The 25,920-nt window shown below is 36.9% G+C and overlaps 3 protein-coding genes across 3 annotated transcripts; all 3 read right to left on the bottom strand.

The window, feature by feature from the left end:
• Positions 1-3,837: 3,837 nt before the first annotated feature.
• LOC115927646 lies at positions 3,838-5,431 on the bottom strand. The gene has a single exon (XM_030993771.1). The coding sequence runs from the start codon at positions 5,398-5,400 to the stop codon at positions 3,838-3,840; it is 1,563 nt and encodes a 520-aa protein (XP_030849631.1). The 5' UTR covers positions 5,401-5,431.
• On the bottom strand, positions 4,985-17,052 carry LOC115927306. Its single transcript, XM_030993065.1, has 9 exons — positions 16,581-17,052; positions 14,819-14,971; positions 13,059-13,222; positions 11,882-12,012; positions 10,781-10,874; positions 9,524-9,865; positions 8,768-8,942; positions 7,124-7,257; positions 4,985-6,263 (listed from the first exon to the last, which is right to left on the bottom strand). The coding sequence occupies exons 1-9, from the start codon at positions 16,672-16,674 to the stop codon at positions 5,940-5,942; spliced, it is 1,611 nt and encodes a 536-aa protein (XP_030848925.1). The 5' UTR covers positions 16,675-17,052; the 3' UTR covers positions 4,985-5,939.
• A 2,116-nt stretch (positions 17,053-19,168) lies between these two features.
• Positions 19,169-20,137, bottom strand: LOC115918899 (heparan sulfate glucosamine 3-O-sulfotransferase 1-like). Its single transcript, XM_030993770.1, has one exon. It carries the CDS (start codon positions 20,135-20,137, stop codon positions 19,169-19,171), a length of 969 nt encoding a protein of 322 aa, XP_030849630.1.
• Positions 20,138-25,920: the final 5,783 nt, after the last annotated feature.

Here is a 25,920-nt window from a genome sequence, read left to right as displayed (position 1 = left end):
CTTATGTTAATTGAGAGTTGAGTTGATGAGATAACCACCTATCAGTGACCATTACGGAGACATGTTATTTGAGCATATCCTCTCACCCATCACAAAAAAAAAACAATTAAAAACTTTTATCTCACACCCATTACCCACCACAGCAGAGAACACTTATAATGCAGTATAATACTCATTCAAACTTAACATATTAACACTTAGCATTATCATCAATACAATACGTGCTGCTTAATACCACAGCATAGAACCAATATAATGCAGTATACTCATTTAAACTTTACATATTAACACTTAACATTATCATCCATATATACATATATGCTGCTTAATACCACTGCACAGAACCAATATAATGCAGTATGATCCTCATTCAAATTTAACATTATCATTCATAGAATACATAATATACCACTGTCAGTGCTTCCACTCGTCAAATAATATTTCCTTACATAGAACATTAAATGTCCTAAAATTTGATGGAATTTCCTTAAGCCCCACTGTCCTACTTGTAGCTACTTGCTCCCTCTATATAGAAAACTTCCCCACTCGGTGCCTGTTGGTCCCCATGATCCTCTTTTTATTTTGTCAGTTGAGAGCTGAGTTGATGAGATAGCCACCTGTCAGTGACCTGGCTGTGTGATTTAATCCCTTCTAGCCCTGTATTGACGGTCTTTTTTAGTTATTCAAAATTTAAATACAGCTTACGCGCCATTTTTGTTAGATTTATAACGACATACGCATTTTGTTGCACCAGAATATCAAGATTCAAAATTAAAATTCACCCTCAATTCAGAGGAATTAAGTAAAAAATGTACATATAACGGTAGAAATCTTATACTTTTACAGTATTCCCTTACATTACTTTTGGGTTTCTTGATTTTTCTTCAATTTCCTTGGATTTCCTCAACATTGTGAATTTCCTTGACACTTTCAAAATTCCATAAATTCGACTCTGGGTATAAAATATGCCATTAGCTCCCCGGTAAACGAATACACATATATTCTAAAGTTTTCTTTTGTTTCATCTACACTGCAAAAACAGTGGTGTTAAATTCAACACCATAGGTGTTAATATTAACACCATTCCGGTATCTATATCGGAAAACACCAGTTGGTGTTATTTAACACCAAGGTCTGGATTTGAATGATTCAATTCTACTCTTGGTGTTGCAATTCAATTCTATTTTTGGTGTTAATATAAAATCCTACACCATTTTCTGGTGTAACAATGAATCTGATTTCTGGTGTTATTTAACACCACCGCCTGGAATGAAATAATTTTAATTCTACTCTTGGTGTTGCACTTCAATTCTATTGTTGGTGTTATTTTACACCAATTCTAGAATTAAATAGTATAATTCTGCTCTTGGTGTTGCAATCCAATTCTATTTATGGTGTTAATATAAAATCCAGCACCATTCTTCGGTGTTGCAATAAATCCTATTTTTGGTGTTATATAACACTAAAGGTCTACTACTTTTCTACTCTTGGTATTGCAATTCAATGCTAGTCTCAGTGTTTAAAAAACTCAACACACCATTCTTTCAACACCAACAATTCATTCCAGCTCACTCCATCTTAACACATGCACAGAAAATATTCAAATACACACAAGAAGTGAAAAGAAACAATTTTTTTTCGTAAACAAAAACACATGGTGCTTGTTTAATCAATAAATTAAACAACTTGTTTTCATTCATGTTGAAATCAATGATGCTTAGCGTTTTTATCTTGTATGGTTCAACATTAAATCCTTTTGTCATGTATTCAAAATCTGTGACTCATTTGTCTGAATACAACAAAACACACCTTTTTAAATCATTCAAAATCTGTTATTATGAATCCACCCTTATAAGTAAAAAAAAAAGGATGAAACAAGTAACTAAAAATCATTCAAAATCTGTTATTATGAATCCACCCTTATAAGTAAAAAAAAAAAAGGATGAAACAAGTAACTAAAAATTTTCCAATATAAAAACTTTAAACAATGTCATAATTCCTTTCAAGGAATGAAAAATCAAAGTCGTTTCTAATAAATAGAAACTAAACAGGATGCAAAATGCATGTATAAATGAAGACAAAACAAAAAAAAACAACAAACATTATGCTTCTACATCAGAGTGAATTATGTAGCTAATAAGAATTTTGACACATTTCACCTTGAATCCTAGTACATGCATGCTGAAGGAAAATATCACAGAATCTTTTTCATATGAAATATACAGAGTGCCCCCCCCCCCCCCAAAAAAAAAAAACCTTGGAAACTGCTAGTATAATCTGCAGGCAGACTCTCGGCTTCGGTTTTTCGCAAGTTTCGTAGTGCATATTTCAGAGTCTGCAGTCAGAGACTACTTTCACTCATATCATGATCCCTTAAAGGGAGCATAACTGTATGTGTATATGTAGTCTCTAAATGCAGACTCTACATCGTGCACTATGCAAATTGCAAAACCGAAGCCAATGGTCTGTGCCCGCAGACTAATTATAGTATGACTTTAATTTCTTATGCTAGAACAATAGCAACACTAACAAATCTCATCCAGCAGTTTTGTTGAACAAGATTTTTTTACCACAGGCCTGCAACCATTGAGATTCAGGATGATTTAATTATTTCAGGGGATTTTTATCTCCTAGCTTCACTGCTTATAAAGGGTTAAACAAATGTTTCAAAAACATTGAAAAAACACTATAAATTCTACATTCATTCTAATATAGGTGAACATTCTTTTACAGCTTTCTGTTTACAAACATATTCCATTTTACATCGTGCACTATGCAAATTGCAAAACCGAAGCCAATGGTCTGTGCTCGCAGACTAATTATAGTAAGGCTTTTTAATGTCTTATGCTAGGAAGCAGCCTTCAAGAACAATAGCAAAACTAACAAATCTTATCCAGCAGTTTTGTTTAACAAGATTTTTTTTTACCACAGGCCTGCAACCATTGAGATTCAGGATGATTTAATTATTTCAGGGGATTTTTATCTCCTTCACTGCTTGTAAAGGGTTAAACAAATGTTTCAAAAACATTAAAAAAACACTATAAATTCCACATTCATTCTAATATAGGTGAACATTCTTTTACAGCTTTCTGTTTACAAACATGTATTTCCCATTTTACTCCTGGGAGAAAAAATCAAAAAGTAAAATTATGCATTTCTATATCAACTAATTCGCTGCTCGTTTTTCCAACAGGATATAAACAACAACAACAAAAATCAGTCCATGCACTTCTAGTTCACTGGCTTTCATGCACAAACATCATAGAATTGTTTTTCTTGTAAGAAAAAAAAAGAAAATATACAACAGCTATTTGACTTCAATTTGGTTTCGAATTAACCAATTTAAAGATGTTAACAATTAAGAGTCCAAAATATTATTGATCAAAATTATTTTTAAAACCAATTGATACCACTAAGCAAAACCAGACATTAGCTTGAAAGCTTTAAATTACTTAAAAAGTACATGCCTTGGTGCTACATACTTCCTCGAGTCTGTCTTCGACAAAGTTGTCATCAAATCTAGTGGTTTGTAGTCAACAAGTTCCTTTTGATTCTTCACTACATGACAACGTGGAAAACTAAATTCTACTGCATAGGCATGATAGTGTGAATTGTAATACACTGTATCTAATTGGACAAGTACAAAAAATACAGTGCTATTGTGTACAATGATATGCTCTATTTGACCAAACAGAGGAAGCTCGCTAACATCATGGCAGACCAGAAGTGACAACTGATAATGCTTTCCATGTACTTTAACCCAGTTGGCATCAAATAATTCAGTAGAAAGATCCTCTACTTGGATTTGCTCTTGCACAATCTGTCCAATATTTTCATCTAAATCTGACAAAAGTAGTGAACTACCTGGCCCAACCTCCAGATATTCCAAAGGATGGTTTGACTGAAGATGGAACGTGCTGTCTGATGTTTTTTGGCAAGTGATTTACAAATGTTTTTGTAATTACGCACAGATTCTGCAACACGGCCAAAATAGTGATGTTTCGCTTCGTACCTCATACACCATACATGTATGAGTGGCCCAACTTCTCTCAAACACGTTGGATAATGCACCATAAAGTGGTGTTTTGGCAACAACCTTCTGTCAGGAAAGGTTTTCTGGAAATGTGTGTGATGTTCTTCAGTAAGAATAGACAATTGGGCTATCAAGCCTGCTGTCAATTGAGGAGCAAAAATAATGTCCATACAATCTAGTAATCTAAGTAGCAATTCCCAGTAGACATTTCCTTCTTCAATGTCTTGAGCAATTATGAATGGCAGATTTCGAATCAAGCACCATGCTTGCATAGCCTTCTGTCCAACATCATTCCTAGCTGACCTAAGTTTAATAAAGGATGGTTTGTTCTTGTTATCTGTACGGTTTAAGCAATGGCTGGCGACTCTCTGATTCAGTTCATCTTGGGACAAGAGGGGCGGTTGCCTTTCATATATGAAATACTCTAGAACAAGTTTCAGCTCATACTGAACTATGCCTTCCAAAAGATCATGCATTATATCTAGTGAAAAGTTTGCCAAGACATGAAAGTAAATACAATCATTCAATACAGTCTTTTGTTTCACTCCAAACACATGTGACTGGGTAGTTTGAGCTTCAGCTTCTTCTAAATGTTGCTCATAAGTCTGCCTGGTGCGCATATCCATTGAAACCTCTTTGAATTTGTTCTGTGCCTCTTCCTTACTTGTAACACATAATCGACAGTAATAATGAGCAGAAAAGCTCTCTACAAATCCCAGTAGGGAATTAGCACCAAGATTATCAGCACTTATTTGAGTAATGGTCCCCTTCTTCACAATTCCATTAGGGAGAGCAATGCCAACTGTTGACAGGATATTAATGTCTTTTACAATGTGCTTGAGAATAGCATTAAATCCATATTTCTTGGCATCTTCAGCATACCATAGAGCTATAAGATTGATATTGGAAAGATTGGAATTATACTTTGGTGGCAGATTTTTCAAAATGAAATATAAAGCACCTATCTTGTGAATTTTTGTTTTTGAACCAATGGGGTTCACAGTCTCGAAATCATCATAAAAACAGTGAATTTGGAGGGCATTCTCATCTTCATGGAAAAGAGGGGTTTTCTCAAATTGTGAACCATCACAATAATCTCTCATTACACCATCTGTGCTCTTATGGTCATGAGTAGCAAAATGCAATATATCTTTATTGCTTAAAAGCTGCTTCAAAGAATCTAAAATGGGAACGTAAACAAATGTATCTTCAATAGCAATCTGTTCATACTGCTTAGTTCTTTTATTGAGACGACTATCATATCGGATGCCTAACTTGATTTCTTGTGGTTCAACAAGTCCAATTGATTCACAATACTTTGTCCGCTTATATTCTGAATTCAAATTTTCAAAGGGCTTTTCAAGCATAGCAAAATGTGTTTGAATCTCCTTATAAGCCTCGGATTCTATAGGCAGCTTATGTTTTAAGAAAGCAGCTGTAACGGCTGCCGATGCACTTTTTACTACATCACCTACAATCGCACTGGTTGTTTCTACTACATCATTTACAACTTTTCCAGAGTTTGCACTATTTGCTGAAAATTTTGAAATTACATTTACACACTGCCTGTTCAAGGTATCTACAGATAAAATGTCATCTTCATATACATCCTGATCTTCAACAATCTCATCATTATTAATATTGTATTCTTGAAGACTTTCAAGACTTTCTTCAGGAAAGTCACTCACTTTATCATTTTCATTAGACTGCTCTTTATTATCTGGAAAATCGGTTTTAAGGTGAGTCTGCAAATGTCCCCGAAATCCTCGAAAAGTATGAAATGTTCTCGCACAAGCTCCCTGCCCACAGGTCAATACTTCTTTACCATCTTCAATAACTCCATGTTTCAATCTCAAATGTTGAACCAATTTGGGTATTGCAAACTGTTTGTGGCATTTGAAGCAAATCATGGTGCTAACAATTTCGATCTAATTTCACGTACTCTTGGTGTTTCCCGGGACACTCCGATATCGATTTCAAAAATGGCAGTCTGGACAAAAGTCCAGAACTGCCGCAGAGACAAGCAGTACTGCAGGCCAAAGACAAAGTGGGTCTTGAAGAGTAAATCTACTGCTGCTTCGACCGTGCGTGCCGAACATGGAATGGCCTTGTGATCCACAATGATCATGTAGTTGGTGATTCGGGCCTTGGAATTGCCAATTGCCAGAAGGAACGGTTGACTCTTGGTCTCTTTTGTGTTGTCGAGGAATGCTTGAATACTCCCTCCTGTCTGTGTTGAAAACAAATTATTTGTATAGAATGTAACTAGCACTCAACGCATTTCAATACTCAACGCATTTCAATGAACAACATATTTCGATCAACATTTTTAAAAGACAGCCTTACATGTAGTACTGGGGGAAATTGTGTTTTTACAAAAGGGTTATTGGACAATAATGTAGGACATAAAACCAAATCAAATTTACATCAAAGAAAAGAATTGGAATTGGTCCATCCAATGATATAACATCAAAATATCAGATGATATTTTTTGTAATGAAATACAATTTTTCTTACCCTGTAGAGGGGTAAAAATGCAAGTACTTTCAAAGCTTGTTTTATGTATATGATTAAAAAGGGTCTTTCTAATGTGGTCAAGACATTTCAACTTCCACAAAAGGAGTACGAAAAATAAAGATACTGCAATTTCTGCACTATTATTAACTTGCAGCAAATTTGTGGCATGAAATATTCCTTTTCATTTATTGATTCTCCATGTAGGGCTGTGAAAATCAAAGGCAACATGCCTGATATATCACACAAGTTGTTACTATGTTTTCATACACAACATGTTCCTAGTATTTGTTTGCAAATCTTGATGTCTACTGTTCTAGTTTATTTTACTCCGACCAATTTCAAGGCGGGTGAAGTTTTTGAATAGGCCTAAATTTCTCGAGCACCTTCTCTGTCCAAATCAGTCTAAGCCTCTTCATGTAAGAGATCATAAACCAATATAATTGTTCTCTTTGAACACACATCACGATGCTTTCTGAAACTTTTTTTTTAATGCAGCAAGAATGTGTTTTATGTGACAGGGTATTACCGGTACTTAATATTTACAGTTCTCTTTCGTAATGAAAAGCTAAATACCTTCTGAAATTGAATAACCCTCGAGAGAGCTGAAGAAATGGACACTTTTGCTGACGCAGCTTTGGACTTCCCTTGGCTTGCAGGAGGCAATAGGCACAAGAGGAGGAGGATAGCAGATGTGCTGGAATTCCATCCTGTGCATTACAAAATGAAAATGGTTATTATTAAACAGGCTTACATGTTGATCAAGGTGAAAAATAGAAGTTAAATGTACCAAAATAATTACAAACTGACCTGCTAAAATTTGAATCAAAATAGCCTGTAACAAGAAACTATTATAAGAAATAAGTATATAGTCGAGGACTTATCAATATTATAGCCAAAGCATGCAAGTGGCTGTTAATGCAGTTTAGGGGTACTAAACCAAAAATCCAATTGATGCCAGCTTGGCACCCTTGGAGAAATTTTACTGACACTTATAGCAACGCCTTCTTCTTCTTTCTTATGAGAATTTATACAAAGGGGGATGGGAAAAAAGAAATCAATAGGAAAATAATAAACGGGATATTTATGCATGGGAGAAGGCAACATTCATGGCAAAGCACCTAACCTAGATTGTTCTCTGTTGACACATATATAACAAACTCTTTAGTAGCATAAGTTCATGTTTTTTTTTTTACAATTTTTTTCTTGTTCTACTGAATTTAACATGCTTCTACCCAATTTGACATCCTTTTCATGATTAAATCACAAAAATTGCATCAATACTGGAATCAAATGTTGCAATTAACAATTTATCAAATATGTCCCCTATGGGCCACCATATTTTTCAAAGTTAACTAATGAAGAAAAACAAAAATATCATGATTTTCTGAATTCTAAAGCATTTATCTTCAAATAAAGACAGAGTAAACACAAGCAAGCTGCTAATATGTAAATGCAGGGTCCTGTGGGGTCGATTCAAGTTCATATTATAAGATAATAAGCCATGCATATCATATCTGAGGAAGAAAAATAACAAAGTGAACATATAAACATGATGCTTTGTTTCAAAACAGAAGCTCATTCTATTTCAAAAGTAATGATTGGCAATGTGATAATCCTTATAAAGATTCCACAATGGGCCATGCAACAAACTTTTTTCTTCATAATTATATAAATTTCTTCTTCATAATTATATAATTAATATAATAAAAGAATTATGGAGAGCATGTTCCAACTACAAATAACTTTGCCAAGTGGGCATGTAATGTAATTTTTTGTAATTCTCATTGCAACAAGAGTCCACATTATTTGAGATGCCCAATAACCCTACTGTATCCCAGCCTTCCAGATAAATATAATTTGTTGGAGGAGTTGACAAAAAAAAGGGGGGGGGGAATTGTTTTAATTGGGATGGGTCATTTTTTGTGATTTCAGCATACTTGTCCCTTAATATACATTTTTAATGAGACTGCAAGCTCTTTGGTGGAATTCTCAATGGTGGTTTAAGACCAAGGTCTAAACTTGGTTCAAAACCATGGATTGGATTAGATTTGCATGTATTCTAAAACTTGTCCAATGAACATGCTTGTGTGAAGCACATATATGCTCAAATTTAAACTAACCTATCAATGGTTTATCCATGGTCTCAAATAAACCACCATCAAGAATTCCACCCTTTATGACATCGGAGGGTGCATTCAAGGGAATGTGCAAAAATACCTTCTTTATTTTGATCAGAACTGTCATAAGATGACAGAAGCTCCATCACTGTCAAGTTTCCTTTCTGCTTCAGAAGTTGTCTTGCAAGTGTAACAACCTTGGGCTTCAACTCGGGCCATTTGGTCAGGAAACGCGAGTGATTTTCAGGAAAAAGTTTCCGAAAATCTACCTCAATCTGCAAGAATACATGTAAAAGGAAAACGGGGAAAAGAGAGAAAAAATAAACTATGCATAATTTTACAGTACAGATACCCCAGTTAGACTAAATCAGCAATATAATAAGGTACCGTCAAAGCTCAGACCCCCATATATACACACCCCAGATCCAGGAAAAGGGGATTCTTCAAATATTTATCTGAATAGCAACCACTAAGAAGTACTTTTGAAGGTCTCTCTACACAAAATCCATACATGAATGAAACTTGCTGGACCTTTGAAATAGATTAGATTTGCTAGATATCACTCATGTTGATGCTCACTGTCCAAAGGTACATGACAACCAGTAATGGTGATTGTTCACCAACAGACAGTCACATGCGGTAAATACAGATACAGATTGAAGGATAAAACTGGCAGAATCTTCGGACTGATATTTTCAAAATCTCAAACATATATAATAAAACAGAGAAATATGAATTTGATGCCTCAGTGCCAAGTAATAATTCTGATGCTTTAATTCCCATACACATAATTTTGTTGCCTTAGGCCTGAGAGGCTAAATCAAGAATTAGGAGTAAATTTTTTTGTAACACTTACCAAACCTGGAACAGTTTCAAAAGGAAACTGTTCCAAAATATCCGATGCGGAGCGTCCGTCCCTGACCATATGCTGTCTAACAGGAAAAGTGGATTTCATCTTTTCAACAACCAGGGTAGAATCACGTTCTAATGTTGGACAGTGTCGTAACCAGTTGAGGTCTTCATCATAGGTGCAGCCTGGAGCAGATTCTTGGTCACCTTCTCGGACCTTCCCAGGACCACCATCTCTGCTTGATGGCTTGGGTAATGGGTTGGATGTCTTCTCCTCTGTTGTGCGGTTAACATTTTTTATTCTAGCAGCCAGGAATCCCGTGTTACTTCTTGCATCAAAATAAGCTTCCTAAAGTGAAAGAACGAGATGAATCTTTGACCGCGTGGTTGAAAATGTATGTATAAGCTTTTTGTTGATAATATTAACCTTGAAATGATGCACAAAATGATGTGATGAGAAATTGTAGTTTTCAAAGAAATTTTAGCAAAGTAGCATTAGTGTCATATAATGCAAGCATCTTGACTTTGATACAAGGAAGCAGCCATCACTCTGCCCCACTTCAAGAAAAAAAGAGTTTTGAGTGGTTGTGAAGGAGAGTAGAATGGTATCATACATTTCTTATTGGATATTGTGCCAAAGATGGTGGAGTGTGACCTACACAAGATAAAATTTAAAAAAAAAAATTCTTCTCAGAATATAATTTAGAGAGATTTTGAGGGTATTTTTATCTTATCAGAGTATCATAAGTTTTCTTTTGATTAATGGAATGCAATACCTTCTTATCAGAGAGGACCATGCAGGGCCCATATTCAATTAAATACTTCAGTCAGAAAAATAAATATTTTTTCTTAGATTTTTGCTCGGATAAAATACTTTGCAGATTTTGGTATTCAATTCATAAATTTGGCTAAGTATTTTACTTTAAATTTAAGACACCTCTAGAGGAGACTTAAGCCAAAGCATTTACAAATTTAACTGGTAGATGAAGGCTTACATGTATGTGCGCAGTCACTCTCAGCTGCGGAGAATTATGAAGTAGCGCATTTTTGGTGCAATGTGTTGATTGCGCATCATTTGGTCACAAAATCGTGATGTCACAATGCCTCTCAATAAGTATTTTACTTAAATTTTGACTTACTAAAGTAAAATGCTAAGAACTGAATTGAATACAAAATAAGTAAATACCTTAGCCAAAATACTTAGTAAAAAAACTTACTTAGTCAAAGTATTTATTTGAATATGGGCCCAGATTATAATACTTACATGACCTGTGCTAGTAAACGGATCCTTGAGTCTTGGAAACAGATTCACTATCCCCATGGCATATTTGGTTTTCATAGCTGCTTTTGGATGTTTGCTGTGAAATAAGAAAGCACATCTCCTGTATGAGAATTACAGTCATATGGACTCATGACTGGCTCTATTAAAACAGAACTTAGTATGTTGATAACAAGTAGCATACCCCTAGTGGTCTCGTCTGCATCATATAATTTGCTATAGTTTAGTATTTTTTTATTACTTTAAAATCTCAAAATATCACATGGTTAGTTCATAATACATTTATAAAGTGAGGCCTCATGACGATGAGGCCGCTAACATCTACGGCATTAATCTATTTTAACGTAATGACCCAAAAATGTCACTCACAAGACTGGTAATACCTGATAACCATCATGTGCAAATCACATTTAAAACTAGATGAATCTTCGACCACGCACGGTCAAAATTTAAGCCTCTGCCATCATGCGATCAGAAAGATATTATTGCTTGTTCCATGCCATTGGAAATCCGAAACATTTTGGGTGATTTTACAAATTTTGGGCACTATGAACTTTGACCCCGTGAACCCAAAATCTTCTTCCTCCCATGCTAATACATAATTGAGCTAGGTTTGAAAGAAATTAGTTCAATTTGTCTGAAGTTATAGCAATATCGAGCTTTTTTCGGGTAATTTTTTACAATTTTTGTTTGGCCCTGTGACCTTTGCCCTTTGACCCCCTAAACCCCAAATCTAATCAGTTCATCCTCACATGTATATAAATACTTGTGTCAAGTTTGGTAAAAATCCGTCCAGTAGTTCTGAAGTTATCGTGGTAACAAGTTTCCGACGGACGGACGCACGGACGGACACACGGACGCACGGACGGAAGGACGGACGGACAACCCCGAAAACATAATGCCTCCGGCACCACCTGACGGTGGCGGAGGCATAAAAAATGAATATTTTGAAAAATGATTTTGAAGAGACAACAAATTCCTTTAAAGTTGACCATGTTACCTCAGTTTCTTTTCACATAATTGGTAGTACCTGATAATTATTATGTGCATTTACACAATCATAAAAGAAAATTTGCTGGCACTTACCCATAGTGTTCTTGCATGTGGGCTACCAAAAGGTTAATCATCTGCCGTCTAGTTTTATCTTGAAGTGCTCCAGTCAATTCATACTCTCGGAGAATGGCATCACCTCTGTGCCGCAAAATTTCTTGTACAAACTGCAAACAGGTAAATCATCCCATTAAGTCATAAATAAACATATTGAGTTTATAATGCACTTTCAGGCACTTTAATTCATACTGACCTTTCTAAGGGCACGAAATTTTATGAATGACTATGAATTTATATAGGTACATTATGATATTAAAATTGATATATGGCCAATAATCATAAATTCTAAATAATAATATATTTATTTATAGAGCTTGAAATAGTTTAAATATTGTTAAATACACACTCCCACAAACACCCCAAACACACATATGCACACACGCACATACACACACACGAGGGGACACATGAGGCTACAGGTAAATTTGTGTTTATTGTAATGCGAGTTCCTTCTACTTAATATAGACATGCAAGCCCAATGCCATGGGGAGACCGTCTAAAGTGCCCTGAACAGTGTTCATTACTTTCATATCCACAAACAATACAGCAGGAAACTATTCTATGTTTGGGATCATCATGAACACTACAATAAAGGTTATGTAACAATCGATGCATCTCATCTTCAACTTTTTAATTTTGATATTAGTCCTTTTCCTTGATACCCTCAGAGGTCTATATGGAACCAGATCATGAGATGTATTATTCGATGATTATTTACCTCATTTCTCTTTCCCATTTCTAAAACATTTCATAAAATTTGGCAATTCAATTTAAACCTCTAGACATAATATCATTTGTTTGAAATCATACCACCCATTGGAAGAAAATGAAACTGTAAAAGTTTATGGAAAACTTATGACAGATGACGAAGCAAAAAAGATGGCCAATATCTTACAGGAGTCGTCAGCTTAGATGTACCAAAAAAGAAATCAAATTAGTTGCCTAATGTTAACCTATACCATTACAAAAACCTTACTACAGGAAATATTAATTTACAATGTTAGTTCTAACTACACTAGATGTATTTTTTTTCTCCCAATATCATTTTCAATTTTAAATAATATGAAATCCGTATAGGTGATGAGTCCCTTATATTATGTTGATTATGATAGCTGAGATTGAAATGAAGCAAACAATTTTTTCTTAACCTTACCTCACAAGAGTTGTCAGTGATTGCACCTGATTCACTGAGGGCATTTAATCGTGGCCTCTTTCTACTGGAGCAAAAACTTGAATCAGATTCTGAGCTACTCAGGGAAGAGGAGCTGGTATCCACCTTGATAGTGTCTGCACTTGTGATGCTATGTACATCTGAACCTTTAATAAAGAAAAAAAGATATAAAGCCATGAGCACTGTTAAAAAACAATGAATACTGGCATCTTAAACTTTGGTAGAATTGAATACAGTTGGGCCTCCTTTATCCCCACACTTGGGATCAGCACTAACATGCATAAGGGAATCCTATATTCAAAACATGCAGTTGCCGAGTTTGAATGAATGCATGTTTCTGATCATGAAAAATTGAATTGAATGTGTAATAACAATGTTGGGAATAATGTATATAAGTAACCCAAATAGTTTGCGATATTACGAGTATGCTTGAAATCTTTGTTGGTTCCGCTAATTATTTGAGTAAAATAGGCAAATTCTCAAGTGATCTGGATAAAGGAGACTGGATAAGGGAGGTCCAACTGCATATAAATTTCTATTAGTCTAAAACCATCAGAAACCAGCTAAGTTATATTGGTCTGACACATTTGTTAATTTTATAATACTTGAGCATTTTTTAATGGACAATTTGTTAATTGATGCATTCATTCATGTCTAAGTGAATTATAATACTAGCATTTAGAAATGTTCAATTACTTTTCCATTGGACTGTTCCCAATGAAACCAATAGGTCTGTCCAATATAATCCAACAGAATTCTTTCATGATGGTTTTCTATAAGTATAAGACTAACAGAAAGAAATTGTTGGATTCCTATTATTGGATCAGCAAAAATTTTCTGATGGATTTCTAATGGACCAACAGAAGTATGTGTTGGATTTCTATTGGAGCAATATAACCTTTCTGCTGGTTTCTATGGGTCCTTTATTTCCCTTTCCCTATTGAAACCATTAAACTTATTGGTTTCTATGGGTCCAATAGCCCTCACCTCGTGCTATCACACAAAGCAAACAGAATCAAAATCAGATGAGAAATGGCATAGGAGTGGCCTTTTGTAGGATTTTGAAGCAAAAGGTCAAAGATCATACACAGACACGCACAGAAACACACAAGTATGGCGCCCGTTTCACAGTCCCCTCCTCAAATTTGTTCGGTGGGGTCACAATTTAAATTAAAGACATTTTTTTTTTAAATGCAAGTTTGCATTGTTAAAAAATTCAATTTGTAAGAATCTGTAATTTTTATAATCTTTAGACTTCGAATTTAGATCATTGACCGCCCACAAATCACGGCTCTTGTGGCAAGGTTAGGTCATCAAAAAAGGGTAGGTTTTTTTTTCCTCCACCAAGTTTTGAGACCTGTGCCTGTAATTTGAACTGCACATTCATTTATTGCTTATGAAAAGCAAAATGTTAATTCCCTAGACTCTATACAGCATACAAGCCTACACTGTACCTGCTACCAGACGAACGCTGACTCATTTTAACATGCATGCACATACAATGATCAGTGGCGGATCCAGCAGGGGGCGCACCCGGCATGTGCCCCCTCTATATTTTGAGAATTACCTCGTGAACATACACATTACTAAGGTTAAATTGTGATCTGCGCCCCCTCTTTATTTTTAATATGCTCTTTGCACCCCTCTAACTCTATTTTAAAATCCTGAATCCGCTACTGATGATATCACATTTAGCAGGGATTTGCAATTTTGTATTATAATGCACTTTATCCAAAACTTACCAGACCATTCTTCATCTTCTTTTAGCACCATGAGGCTGACTGTGGGATTGCTGGTCACCACATCTCCTAGTACGTCATCGTCTATACCAAACCCTTCTTGTTCATCCACAAGTACGAGATCTTCCCCATCCCTTATGTGGAATTTTCTTCTGACTGTAGGAGAGATTAAATAAATGAGAATAAATATCACAGTGCACTTTTCAGTTTCTTACAGATTGATGGCTCAGTCATAATAAACGAATGCTGCAAAAACTGCTGCTACAAGCCCAACTGTGCTATAGTATACAAATAACGCACGTCCCAGAGTGCAATAGCGGTGAATGCAGTACGCGCGAGGTTTCTTTATATTGGTGCCGCTCTGTGCAACAAGCCGCTTGCGGCGAGTTGACAGTGCGAACCATCTGAAGAAACCGAGCGAACACTGCATTTACGTTTCGCACAACAGGGTCAAGTGCGTTATTTGTTTTATAAAATAGCGACACAAACAGCAACAAACAAAAGTTTAGATCTTAAGTATACGAGAGTTCGATCTAGATCTAGAGTTATGTTGGTTCTAGAAATAAAATGAGGGTCTAAGACCTTGCAGGCTTACCAAAAAGTCTACAGGATTCATTGTTTGATTAAAAATAAAATGCATAGGGTGTCTAGAGACGAGTCTACATCAGACAGCTGAAATTCCTGGCTTCATTATAAAATCCAAAAGTCAAAACGGGTCTAAATCCAAGGCAAAAGTAAAACAAAAATTTGCTTTCTAATAATACCCCGCTCTAGCTAGAGCTAACGCGTACGCTGCGCTGGGGATCATGGTGGATCTTGGAGCGTACAATATTAGCTACGCGTAGCCTATAGCCTACAATGCACTCGAGGGAGCGTACTAGTACTACGCGTACGCGCGCGCACTGGATCCCCATGGTCACGCGTACGCACCGTGCAATATAACTTTTTACTGCGCTTTTTCTGCACTCATTTCTGCAAAATCGTGCTTGCATCAAAAATTTGTCAATGCCATGTGACGCGTATTGACCAATCACGATGCTTAAAATACTAGGCTAGATCTAGAGCCATTTTACACCCTAAAACTGTTAAATGGGACATCAAGCTCAACCGGGGGTGGAGTTTGGACTGTTGTGTGCGCTACAAATAGATCTAGTCTAGATCTAGATCTAGATCTAGAGATTGAATTTCCATGTTTATTATTTTTGCATTTTTTTTATTACATGAATGGGGTAGCCTAGATCTAGTCTAGATCTAACGTTAGATCTAGATCTAGATCTAGATATCTAGGCCTAATGTCAATGCAGATCTAACGTTAGAACTCTAGATCTAACTGTTAGGCCTAGAAATCTAGAGTCTAGATCTAGTCTAGACTTCTAGATCTAGATCTAGATCTAGCCTAGACCTGATATTTTTGCAAAAACCCAGGATTAGGCCCTAGAGTCTAGACTAGGTCTAGATCTACTGATTTTTCCTTTACATTTTGAAACAAATATGTATTAAATAACAATATATAGACCTAGATCTATCATGAATGTTTGCCCTTTGGAGTATTTATCAATGATAATTTTTCAGAAATCCATAAAATATTAAATGGCATCATGCTGACCGGATACCCAACCCGGCCGGACAGCCAAGGCATAGTAGGCCTAGACCTCTAGGCCTGGGCTACCCAACGACAGGCGCGGCTAGCGCCAGCTGACGAACACGTAATACTATAGGCTAGATCTATAAAAGTTTATAACAAACAAGAACCATGTACACTTACTGAGTTCAAAGAATCCTACTGTGTCTTCTGGATCTATAGGCAGGTATTTTCTAATACTTCGATCCGCTGAACAGACCCTGACGCTTAATGGCATGGTTGCATGCACTTCGATCACTTCACATCTAGAATCTAGGCCTAATTTGAAGAATTACTACTCCAGAATCAAGACTTCAAGTCAGTGCCAGTGAAATTCTCTAGCCACATGCTCTCGTCTAGCTGTGCGCGCGCAGCTGCAGAGGCGCATATCGGATCATATGACAACTTTCGTCCAATGATTTTCGTCGAATTCTCTAGCTTATGCGCATGTGCGATTTTATAACACCAAATATGACACCATCAGCCTGTAATTGAATATTTTCACACCGTTGGTGTTATTTTTCGCCAATCGGACATGAAATGAACACCAAGGGTGTTGATATTTTTCTATTCCATGCTGGTGTTGAATATTTAACACCCTGGTTTTTGCAGAGTAGTCACTATGCTTATTAACTACTTTCATAATGATGTTTTTATAATCATGTCAGCGAATTCGAAATCTGGAGACCTTTCGTTTTAATTGTTGTTAAATCTATTTCGGCAAGCACATCGGCAAATTCTGATCCTGAATCATACTCCACCCCTCATGAAAAAAATGTGATAAAGCAACGCCCCTAGCAAAAGTGGTTCGATTTCAGGTTGTTTCCGGGATGATTTACCATATGGTTTGTTGCCACTGACTAGGCAATTGTTTATTTGGTAAAGAGTACCGAAGCTGTGCCGTCATAAAAATCTATTTTTAGAATTTCTCATTTTTTTCTTCATTTTCCGAAAGAGCATCAACAATAATGTCCAAATGTCGAAAACAAATTGAATATTTAAGTATTGGATGAGCTATGACCATCTGAATAAATATATTTCCTATAGGAACTCAGTGTTATATGCTCTGGCTCGTAATGTTACTCTATAGGCATTAATTTATTAGTCGTAGACAAGGTAGAGAGCCATGTGTCTGAAATTATATCCATTACGGTACAAAGCTAATGAAGCTGATTTGCAAACCATGTTATGTATACAATAGGGTTAGTGTTAGGGTTTGCAAAGAGTAGGGTTAGGGTTATCTTTCAGGTTAGGGTTAGGGTAATGTTATGGATTATTTTTAGAAACATGTCTTATACGACTGATTAAATAATCTGGAGGCTAGATGGCTCACTGGTGGATGAATGGTTTCGTAAGTGGAAAGTCCCGTGTTCGAAACCACGTCAATGTGCTCGTGCCCTATTGTAAGGCATTACTCCTCATTATCTAAAGCCGTCGCACAGTGGGCCAGGGAGGAACCAAAGTGCGCCAAAACTAAGTTTGGGTGATTTTTTTTTCTTCAATTTTTTTCTTGCCCAGTTGAAAGGTAATACATAGAGGAATACCTCAGTGAAATATTTAATTCCGTTATGCACAATAAGGGTATAAATTTACTACTTCAAACAGCAATATCCTACATATTCACAGTTTTAGTGCAAAATTGACTTATTTTGATAAATCTTTCAATTCAACATGAAGTTTTTAAGTTATTGATATGAAATTGCTCTCACTTATTCCTGATAGTTCATTTCGTTCAATGAATGGGTTAAAATTAATAGAAACACAATCTTCATGATATCTTATAGGGTAATTCACTGAAAATGGACTAATTATCCATGTTTTTTTTTATAAATCCAGAAGAAATGTTTAGATCTCCGCAGTGTACCGCTTAAATTTTAATACCACCATTTCCTCTGATGTCTAAGCTTTAAGTTGATACCAAATTTGGCTGCCCGATCTTGCCCGTTGTTATGTTAGAGCCGATTTCCCTTGCCACATTGCCCCGAAAATGTGGGTTTTGGGGGTCCGCGGCTGAATCATGAAGGATTCGTGGTCATAAATCACGACGCGAGGGGGCGCGTGACACTTGTTCTGACACCGCGGACCAAAATAAACACATTTTCGGGGCAATGTTGCAAGAAAAACGGCTCTAATATAATAACGGGCAGAATCGGGCAGCCAAATCTGGTATCAACTTAAAGCTTAGACATCAGAGAAAATGTTGGTAATAAAATTTTAGCGAAAATCCCTGGAAATCCAAACATTTCCTCTGGATTTATAAAAAAAAAAAATCCCCAAACATGAGTTTGGGCGCACTTTGGTTCCTCCCTGGCCCACTGTGCGTCGGTCCCCTGGGTGTTTACTTACAAGCAAACATGCTTTCTTAGCAGCAAGGTTAAACAATCATCATTGAACAATAATGCCGTGTGTTCGGGTACATCCTCGAACGATTTTTGTTAATTCTGCATATCCATCATGAGAAAAAGGATCGATTGCGTAATGCTTAAATATCCGAAGCCCTGTGCACATGTGATACGGATAACCGCTTAAAAAGAAAACCGCCGCGAAAAATTAACATAGTAATTTTTCGTTTTTCCAAGAATTTTTTTCTGCCATTCATCCAGATGTAAAATCTTTATAAATATTGCTGGGATGATTTTGATTTGTATCCTTTCTTGTTTTTTGTTCTCTTTTGAGGCGGTTAGACGCGTCATTATATGAACGGCACTTTAAGAGATATAAAAACTGATTATCTAGTCCGGATAGATGTATGTAGGAGGACGATAAACCCAAGGGAATTTCACTCCAAAAATCTTCTCCAGTTGCGTATTGTGGGGCTGAAAGAACTTATATAACTTAAGCAACAAGTCATCGTCGATGGCAGGAAGAGATTTACCCTTGAGAGGAATGACGCACCGAACATCAGGTCTACTTGACACGTTTGCACAGTGAACACGCTTGACCTCGTCATAAACAAAATGGCGACGTTTGAGAAATGGCGGCAAGTTTAAGAATCGTTCCACTTCGACCAGACTGGGGTAGGGGTCTTTTCTGAACGCGTTTCCATCTATGATCAGAATTCTCTCTTTCCGGATGTGTTGGTAGAGAGTATGTAAATCTATGTTGTACATTCCTTGTCGTACTATGGGTGATAAGGGGTTCACGTGACCCGTTTCATCCAATAGGGTAGCTTCTAAGCTGCCCTTTAACCCTTCGTTATCTTCGTACTGTTTTCGCTCGTCCCCGGCCAAACTTTCAGCGATACTCAGCGTGCGTACGTAATCGGACACAAGACGTTTAACAGGATCGCGTAGCATCAAAATCAGTTTGACGTCATCGGGGAGATATTTGCGCACCATCTGAAACAATTGAGGCTTTGCGTCTGCGAAGAAACTATGATGGCCAGTAAAGGACAGCTGCTTGTAGGAAGTCAGTTGAAACGTCCCTTTCCAAGCCTCTACTGTTTCATTGGTGATTTTAGGACCCGGTTGCACAGGATAGGAGTAAGAGATCGATGGATGTAGTCCCAGGTATTTGCCCATGGCAGTTGTGCCACCCTCCTTCACCCCAATCAACAAAACACGCGGCAGACTCTTCTGACATCCTCTGACTTTCAGCTCCGCGGGAGGGCGCTCCAACCGCCGCCTAGCGACTTTCCCATCGACTTCTAAAGGAACATACATGTAACAGCTTATCCTGTTAAACAATGTCACCTCGTCCATGTCCCAAAATGATCGCACATCAGCGTCAGTTTTGCCTTTCTGAGTTCCTTTACTTTCCGGAACATTGTTGATTTCCAATATTATTATGACGATGCAGAGGAAACTGAAAAACGCTATTACACGACGGGTAAAACGTGTCATCATTTTTACTAAATCGTTGGATAATCACAAGATGAATCGCTAATTGCTAGACGTTCACAAACTAGGCTGCTGCTGATATGTAACTTTTGATTGCCTAGCTTTACTCTTGGTACGTCAAGCTAAATTGATGAAATTCGTAAACAATTGTTGAATACAACCATCAATAATTCTCTAGAGTTCGGAGGGCATAATCCGTGAATGTATCATTATTAGTCGCGGTCTTCCCGATGTATGGCGATCGTGTCGAGAGTACTCGGATTTAAATCGGTTCCCTCACGATGTGTATCGACCACGATCAGAGCAGGCACTTCGGCAGCATTCGACAGCACTTCGGCAGCATTCGTCCCTAAGGTTATGCGATTCTATCATGACTGACCTGTCAAGATTCGGTAATTTTCGGTCCTCGCGTATATCCACGAATCAAAACATCAACACCAGCTTGCTCATCATAATAGAAGGTAAACTGTGCCAAATCCGTCGAAAATCTGGCCGGAAAAAAGGAAATATTTTGTTTCACATCAATTTTACTTAGCTACCACATTGTCATATGAGTTTTTCATTGCTAAAAAACACAGGCTGAACGAGGGTATGGGCTAATTGCCACAATAAAGATGATATTCGTGATTCTATCAGTTATTGATACACGCATTGAGTAAAACATTGTCATGTGTAGTAGAAGTTATATGCAACATGAGTGGATATACCCATAAACATAAACACTGTTGGTCATAAAGGTGGAATCAGTTCATGGAATGATTTTGACAATGATTCATTCCTAATGGATCTAGATAATAGTATACATTCTCAGATTTAATTACATAATAAATTGCGAGTTTCTGTCTTGCGTGACTGCTATAGCATGTGTGTGTTTCTATGCTTATCAACTTGGGGGGGGGGGGGGGGTGTTTGAACACCGAAAACACGCCCGCTCGATACGCCAATGGGCGCATTATACACTGTTGTTCATAATGGTTGAATAATAATTTTTACCCCAATTTAAGGAATGATTTTGACAAAAAATTCCTAATAGATCTAGATGATAGTAAACATTCTCAGATTGTATTGAATAATAATGTGCGAGTGTTTGATTTGCGTGACTGCTAAAGCATGTGTGTGCTACTATGCTAATCGACTAGGGAACCTACGCCCTTAAGTCATAACTGAGAGTAATAAGGATTAATGCCTCACACAAGGGCACTAATAGCATCGCGACACGGTTTTTATCATGGGGCCTCATAGTAACGAGGTCATTGCTCAGCCACTGAATCATGACTGTACGCAGCAGGGTCAAGGGTACGTTGCCGCCCCACATATACAAAAACAAAGAAAATGCAATAAATTATCAATTCATTCATTGCATTTTGCCCCGATCCCCAACAGAAAAAAATCCTATGGGTGGCCATGCCTTGAACCATAATGCATGGCCCTACTGAGGAATTTTTCCTCTTTGGGACCGGGGAAAATGCAATAAATTATTGATAATCTGCCCTTTTGTGAGTCATTAATCCTCATTACTGTCAGTTTTTACTTAAGGACGTAGGTCCCCTAGTTGATTAGCATAGTAGCACACACATGCTTTAGCAGCTAGTCACGCAAAACAAACATTCGCAAATCATTATTCAATAAAATCCGAGAATGTATAATATTATTTAGATCTATTAGGAACAAATCATTGTCAAAATCATTCCATAAATTGGGGTAAAAGTAATTATGCCATCTATATGACCAACAGTGTACTGATATATAAATGTATGGACAGCTCTGCGATTTTTTCCAACATAGAACCAGGGATCGGGGTCTCACCTGAACACTCCCTGGTTGAAATTAATCAGTGACCGGTTCGGCCTTTGGTTTGCCAGGTGAGAGTAAGGTAAGGTAAGGTGTTTATTCATCAACATATCGCAGCCAATGGCTGAATTGCATGAGTGATTTACAGATATTTGGTTTAAAAATATAAACAAACACATCATATTTACAATTCGTTATTTACCAATGATAAAGAGCGTGATCATACCCGAGTGATTGCACAGTAAATTGTTTGTAGAATAACAAACAGGGCGCGTGTAGATATGGCATATTGTAGTAAACAACTATTACATTCGGTATTCATTATTAGCGCAGATAATAACGCAAGCAAAATGACGCCTCATCATATTTTGTTCAAGGCAAGTTGGATCATTTACATATGTATGCACAATGAAAGTATGTTACCTTCTATTTTTGATAATGTGTTCAAAGAATCAAGGCTTGTTCTGCCACATTGCACAATACATGCTAATGTTTTATACATTCCATTGTTCAAATACCATATTTGACGTAAATCAGTAAAATAATGCAATACTCACCGAAATCAAAAAGCGCCCATCTCTTGCCTCATTAAAACGAAAATATAAACGTCATCTGATGAAGGAGTTTCGTAAATACTATCTGCGCATGGGCAGATAAAGGTCATTTCTGAAATCATTATTCATGTGTACACCTACGGTACAAGAGAGCAAACAAAAGCTTTTCATGAAGCACAAACATGACTTTAATTGGCATTGATTATTCTAAAATAAACAAAGTGAGAATTCTCCATGAGTAAGTCTTCTGTGTATATTTGGGGTCATTTGACCCATGTGCTAACTACGAAATGGTCTATTGTGTTAAATTAGCATGTACACACTTGTTTATGTAGGCCTACTACGCACTCTTTATTTTCTCTTTACGTTGTATAATTATCTGCGGCCATTGGAGCCTAGCCTTTGAAAGACAATGGCCTCTGCTGGCTCCTCCACATTCGTTGTATTGTTTTTTACTTCAAATGTTTTTTTTTACTTCCAATGTGTTTTTTCTATTCGAGGAAGGTGAAACCCAATCACTTTGGTTCATCCAATCGATTCGCATTGTGGTCAGTTCTTATGGCTGTATAGAACAAAGGGACAAGGGGAATGTTTCACAAAGACTAAGATCGACTTTAAGTTGGACTTAACTATGGCAGGCCATTTATGCCACTGGTTGCTCTCACCATTGGCCTCAAAATTATGATATTTAACAAAGGTAAATTCTTTGAAAAAATTGTGACTACGATTTGTAAGCCCGTGAGAAACTAATGCCAGGAAATGGTGAGAGAAAACAGTGGCATGAACAGCCTACCATAGTTAAGTCCAACTTAAAGTTGATCTTAGTCTTTGTGAAACGCTCCCCTGTGCTCCCCTATTGACTGGTTCCCTGCGATTGATTTTCAGGAGCCAATGTGAAGCTCCTTTCACACAAAACAAAAGAACGTATTGATAGAGAAGACGGGACACACAATGGAGTGTGCAGCGCTGTTCTTACCGCGCACCATACAGAGCAAGGTTAGATCAGGTCAGGGTATTGATCCATGTACTCATTTGGATTATTTTCTCTTTTCACTAAACCTACCCGTGTAATTGAAATTAGTGCAACATTGATTTGCACTATTTTCAAAAACTGCATTCAAAATGAGTTTAGCTCGGGTGTAATATGTTCAGATATTTCAGATCATATGCCTATATTTTGTGTAAAAAAGTGCTCAGTGGCAACTTCTGTCAAGAGAGATGGACAAGTTATGAAGCGGTCAATAAATGATGAAAGAATCTCAAGGTTCGAGCAACACTTAGCTGAAATTAATTGGCAGGCTCCGCCTTCACTGGAACGCGTCAATGATTTATATGTACATTTTCTACACATATTTCTGGAATTATATAATTTATGTTTCCCATTAATTGAGGTATCGATAACAAGTAAATGTGAAAAGCTTTGGGTAACTCGTGGTTTATTGAAAACAATAAATCATAAACATAAGCTTTATGGTAATTCTATCAAGAGACCAACAGCTGAGAGTAAAAAGAAATATGTTGATTATAAGAATGTCTTGGTTAATACTCTTCGTATAGCCAAGCAAAATTATTACAATGATTTGTTCCACAGTGTTAAAGGCGATATTAGGAAAACTTGGTCTCTTATCAATGAATTGTTAGGTCGGTCAAATAGGCATTCACTTCCTAAAGAGATGGATTTTAATAATGGAGTACGTCTTTCATCTGCCAAGGATAAGGCTGAAAGTTTTAATAAATATTTCATTGGATTACCCATGAAAATCAGTGCAGGCATTCCTCAAGTACCACAATATTTTCAATATTATATGAAACAGTGTGATCATAATGATTCTATGTTGCATATTGTTTATGTTTAAACTTAAGTTTATGCCTCATGAGTGTACGTTAAAAGATTTTTTCCGTCAAAACTCACAAATTCATAATTATAATACACGCCGGGGGTCTTATTCATCAGCCTTTTTGCAAGAACAAATGTCACTCTGACCTCTTTCCATATCTCTTGCATTAAAGAATGGAACAGTTTGCATGTTCATATAAAAAATAGTACAACTCTTTCTAGGTTTAGAAGGTTATCTAAAACGTACCTATTTGAAAGACTAACACAGTTTTTCTTGCATCTTAGTAATTTCTTTTTCTCAAATGCTTTTTGATCACTAAGGACCTACTCATCAGTGTGCTTGTTGTGTATGTGTGTGCGTGTGTGAGAGAGTATTTGTATGTTCTATATTCTGTAGCTTAGTATTTCCAGGGAGGTGCCTCCCTGGTATTTCCATCCATTGTTAGTAAACCCAGGGAGAGTGAAACCGGTCGATTAAATGGATACTTCTGGCTTTTGGATAATAATAATTCTATTGCGCCGTTTATCTAGAAATTCTACTCCGAGGCGCATTACAGCTGCCATTACAGCGATCCAGCATTTCAAGGAAATAATGCCTGCCAGGTACCTATTTACATTTACATCACCTGGGTTTAGCGTGGCAAATGTAGATAAATGTCTTGTCAAAGGACATTACTGCCGCGCCGGGACTCGAACCGCGGACCTTGTGATCGACAGTCCGGCGACGTATCCACTCGAACACGACACCTCATATGCATAAGCCTTATCCACATGTTCTAGGTAGTCCGAACTCGGACCCGCGCTCATCTCTAATCGCTCAGTGTATGTGCCACTACCCCCCCCCCCCCTCCCCCAATCCCAGAATAAACTGTCTGGACAGCTTCGGCGTCGCCCAACACACCCTCAACGCAAAAACGGATACAGTCTTTGCCTTTCATTCTATTTCGGGGGACGCGCGTTCTTTATGGGATGCGTGTACTAGGAAGGAGGACGTGCTAGGTAATTGAATAATACAAAATCTATAAAAGGGACAGAATCTGGAAAATCCCCCCCTCATATTTTATCCCTGGCTCTCTCTCTCTCTCTCTCTCTTTCCCTCCCTCTCTCTCTCTCTTTCCGCTTTACCTTTGTAAAAAAAAACATATTCATATTTATTCATCTCTCCTTATCTTTCTTTATTCTTCTCTTTATGTTACCCAACACAAATGCAAAACGTATGAAAATTCAACCGAGAGTAAAAGGCCATTTCCATAATGTACTCAAATTAAAAGCACAACTTCTTACAAGTTATTTCAATCACTAGGGATAGTTACACTGCGTGTATACATCCGTGTTGTTAGGTAGAACAAGCAATAATGTTTGCCCTACCTAGCAGCAATTAATGTAAGCAATTCTTATTGTGACTATTGAAATGCAATACTTTGTAACAGGTAAATTAAATAATTTTAACTTTTATGGATTAA

The sequence above is a fragment of the Strongylocentrotus purpuratus genome, unplaced genomic scaffold (genome assembly GCF_000002235.5).
Source record: "Strongylocentrotus purpuratus isolate Spur 01 unplaced genomic scaffold, Spur_5.0 spur5_scaffold_20, whole genome shotgun sequence".
NCBI classification, from domain to species: Eukaryota; Metazoa; Echinodermata; class Echinoidea; order Camarodonta; family Strongylocentrotidae; genus Strongylocentrotus; species Strongylocentrotus purpuratus.
This window is presented reverse-complemented; position numbering and strand designations above follow the sequence as displayed.

Coding starts and splice junctions, on each gene's coding strand:
- LOC115927646 (XM_030993771.1), bottom strand. CDS start 5,400: ATGCTTGAAAAGCCCTTTGAAAATTTGAATTCAGAATATAAGCGGACA.
- LOC115927306 (XM_030993065.1), bottom strand. CDS start 16,674: ATGCCATTAAGCGTCAGGGTCTGTTCAGCGGATCGAAGTATTAGAAAA. Junction 8,943..9,523: donor TTGAAACTGTTCCAGGTTTG/GTAAGTGTTACA, acceptor GTATTCTTGCAG/ATTGAGGTAGATTTTCGGAA. Junction 7,258..8,767: donor TTCTGATCAAAATAAAGAAG/GTATTTTTGCAC, acceptor TGTAATGCACAG/GATGGAATTCCAGCACATCT.
- LOC115918899 (XM_030993770.1), bottom strand. CDS start 20,137: ATGGACGAGGTGACATTGTTTAACAGGATAAGCTGTTACATGTATGTT.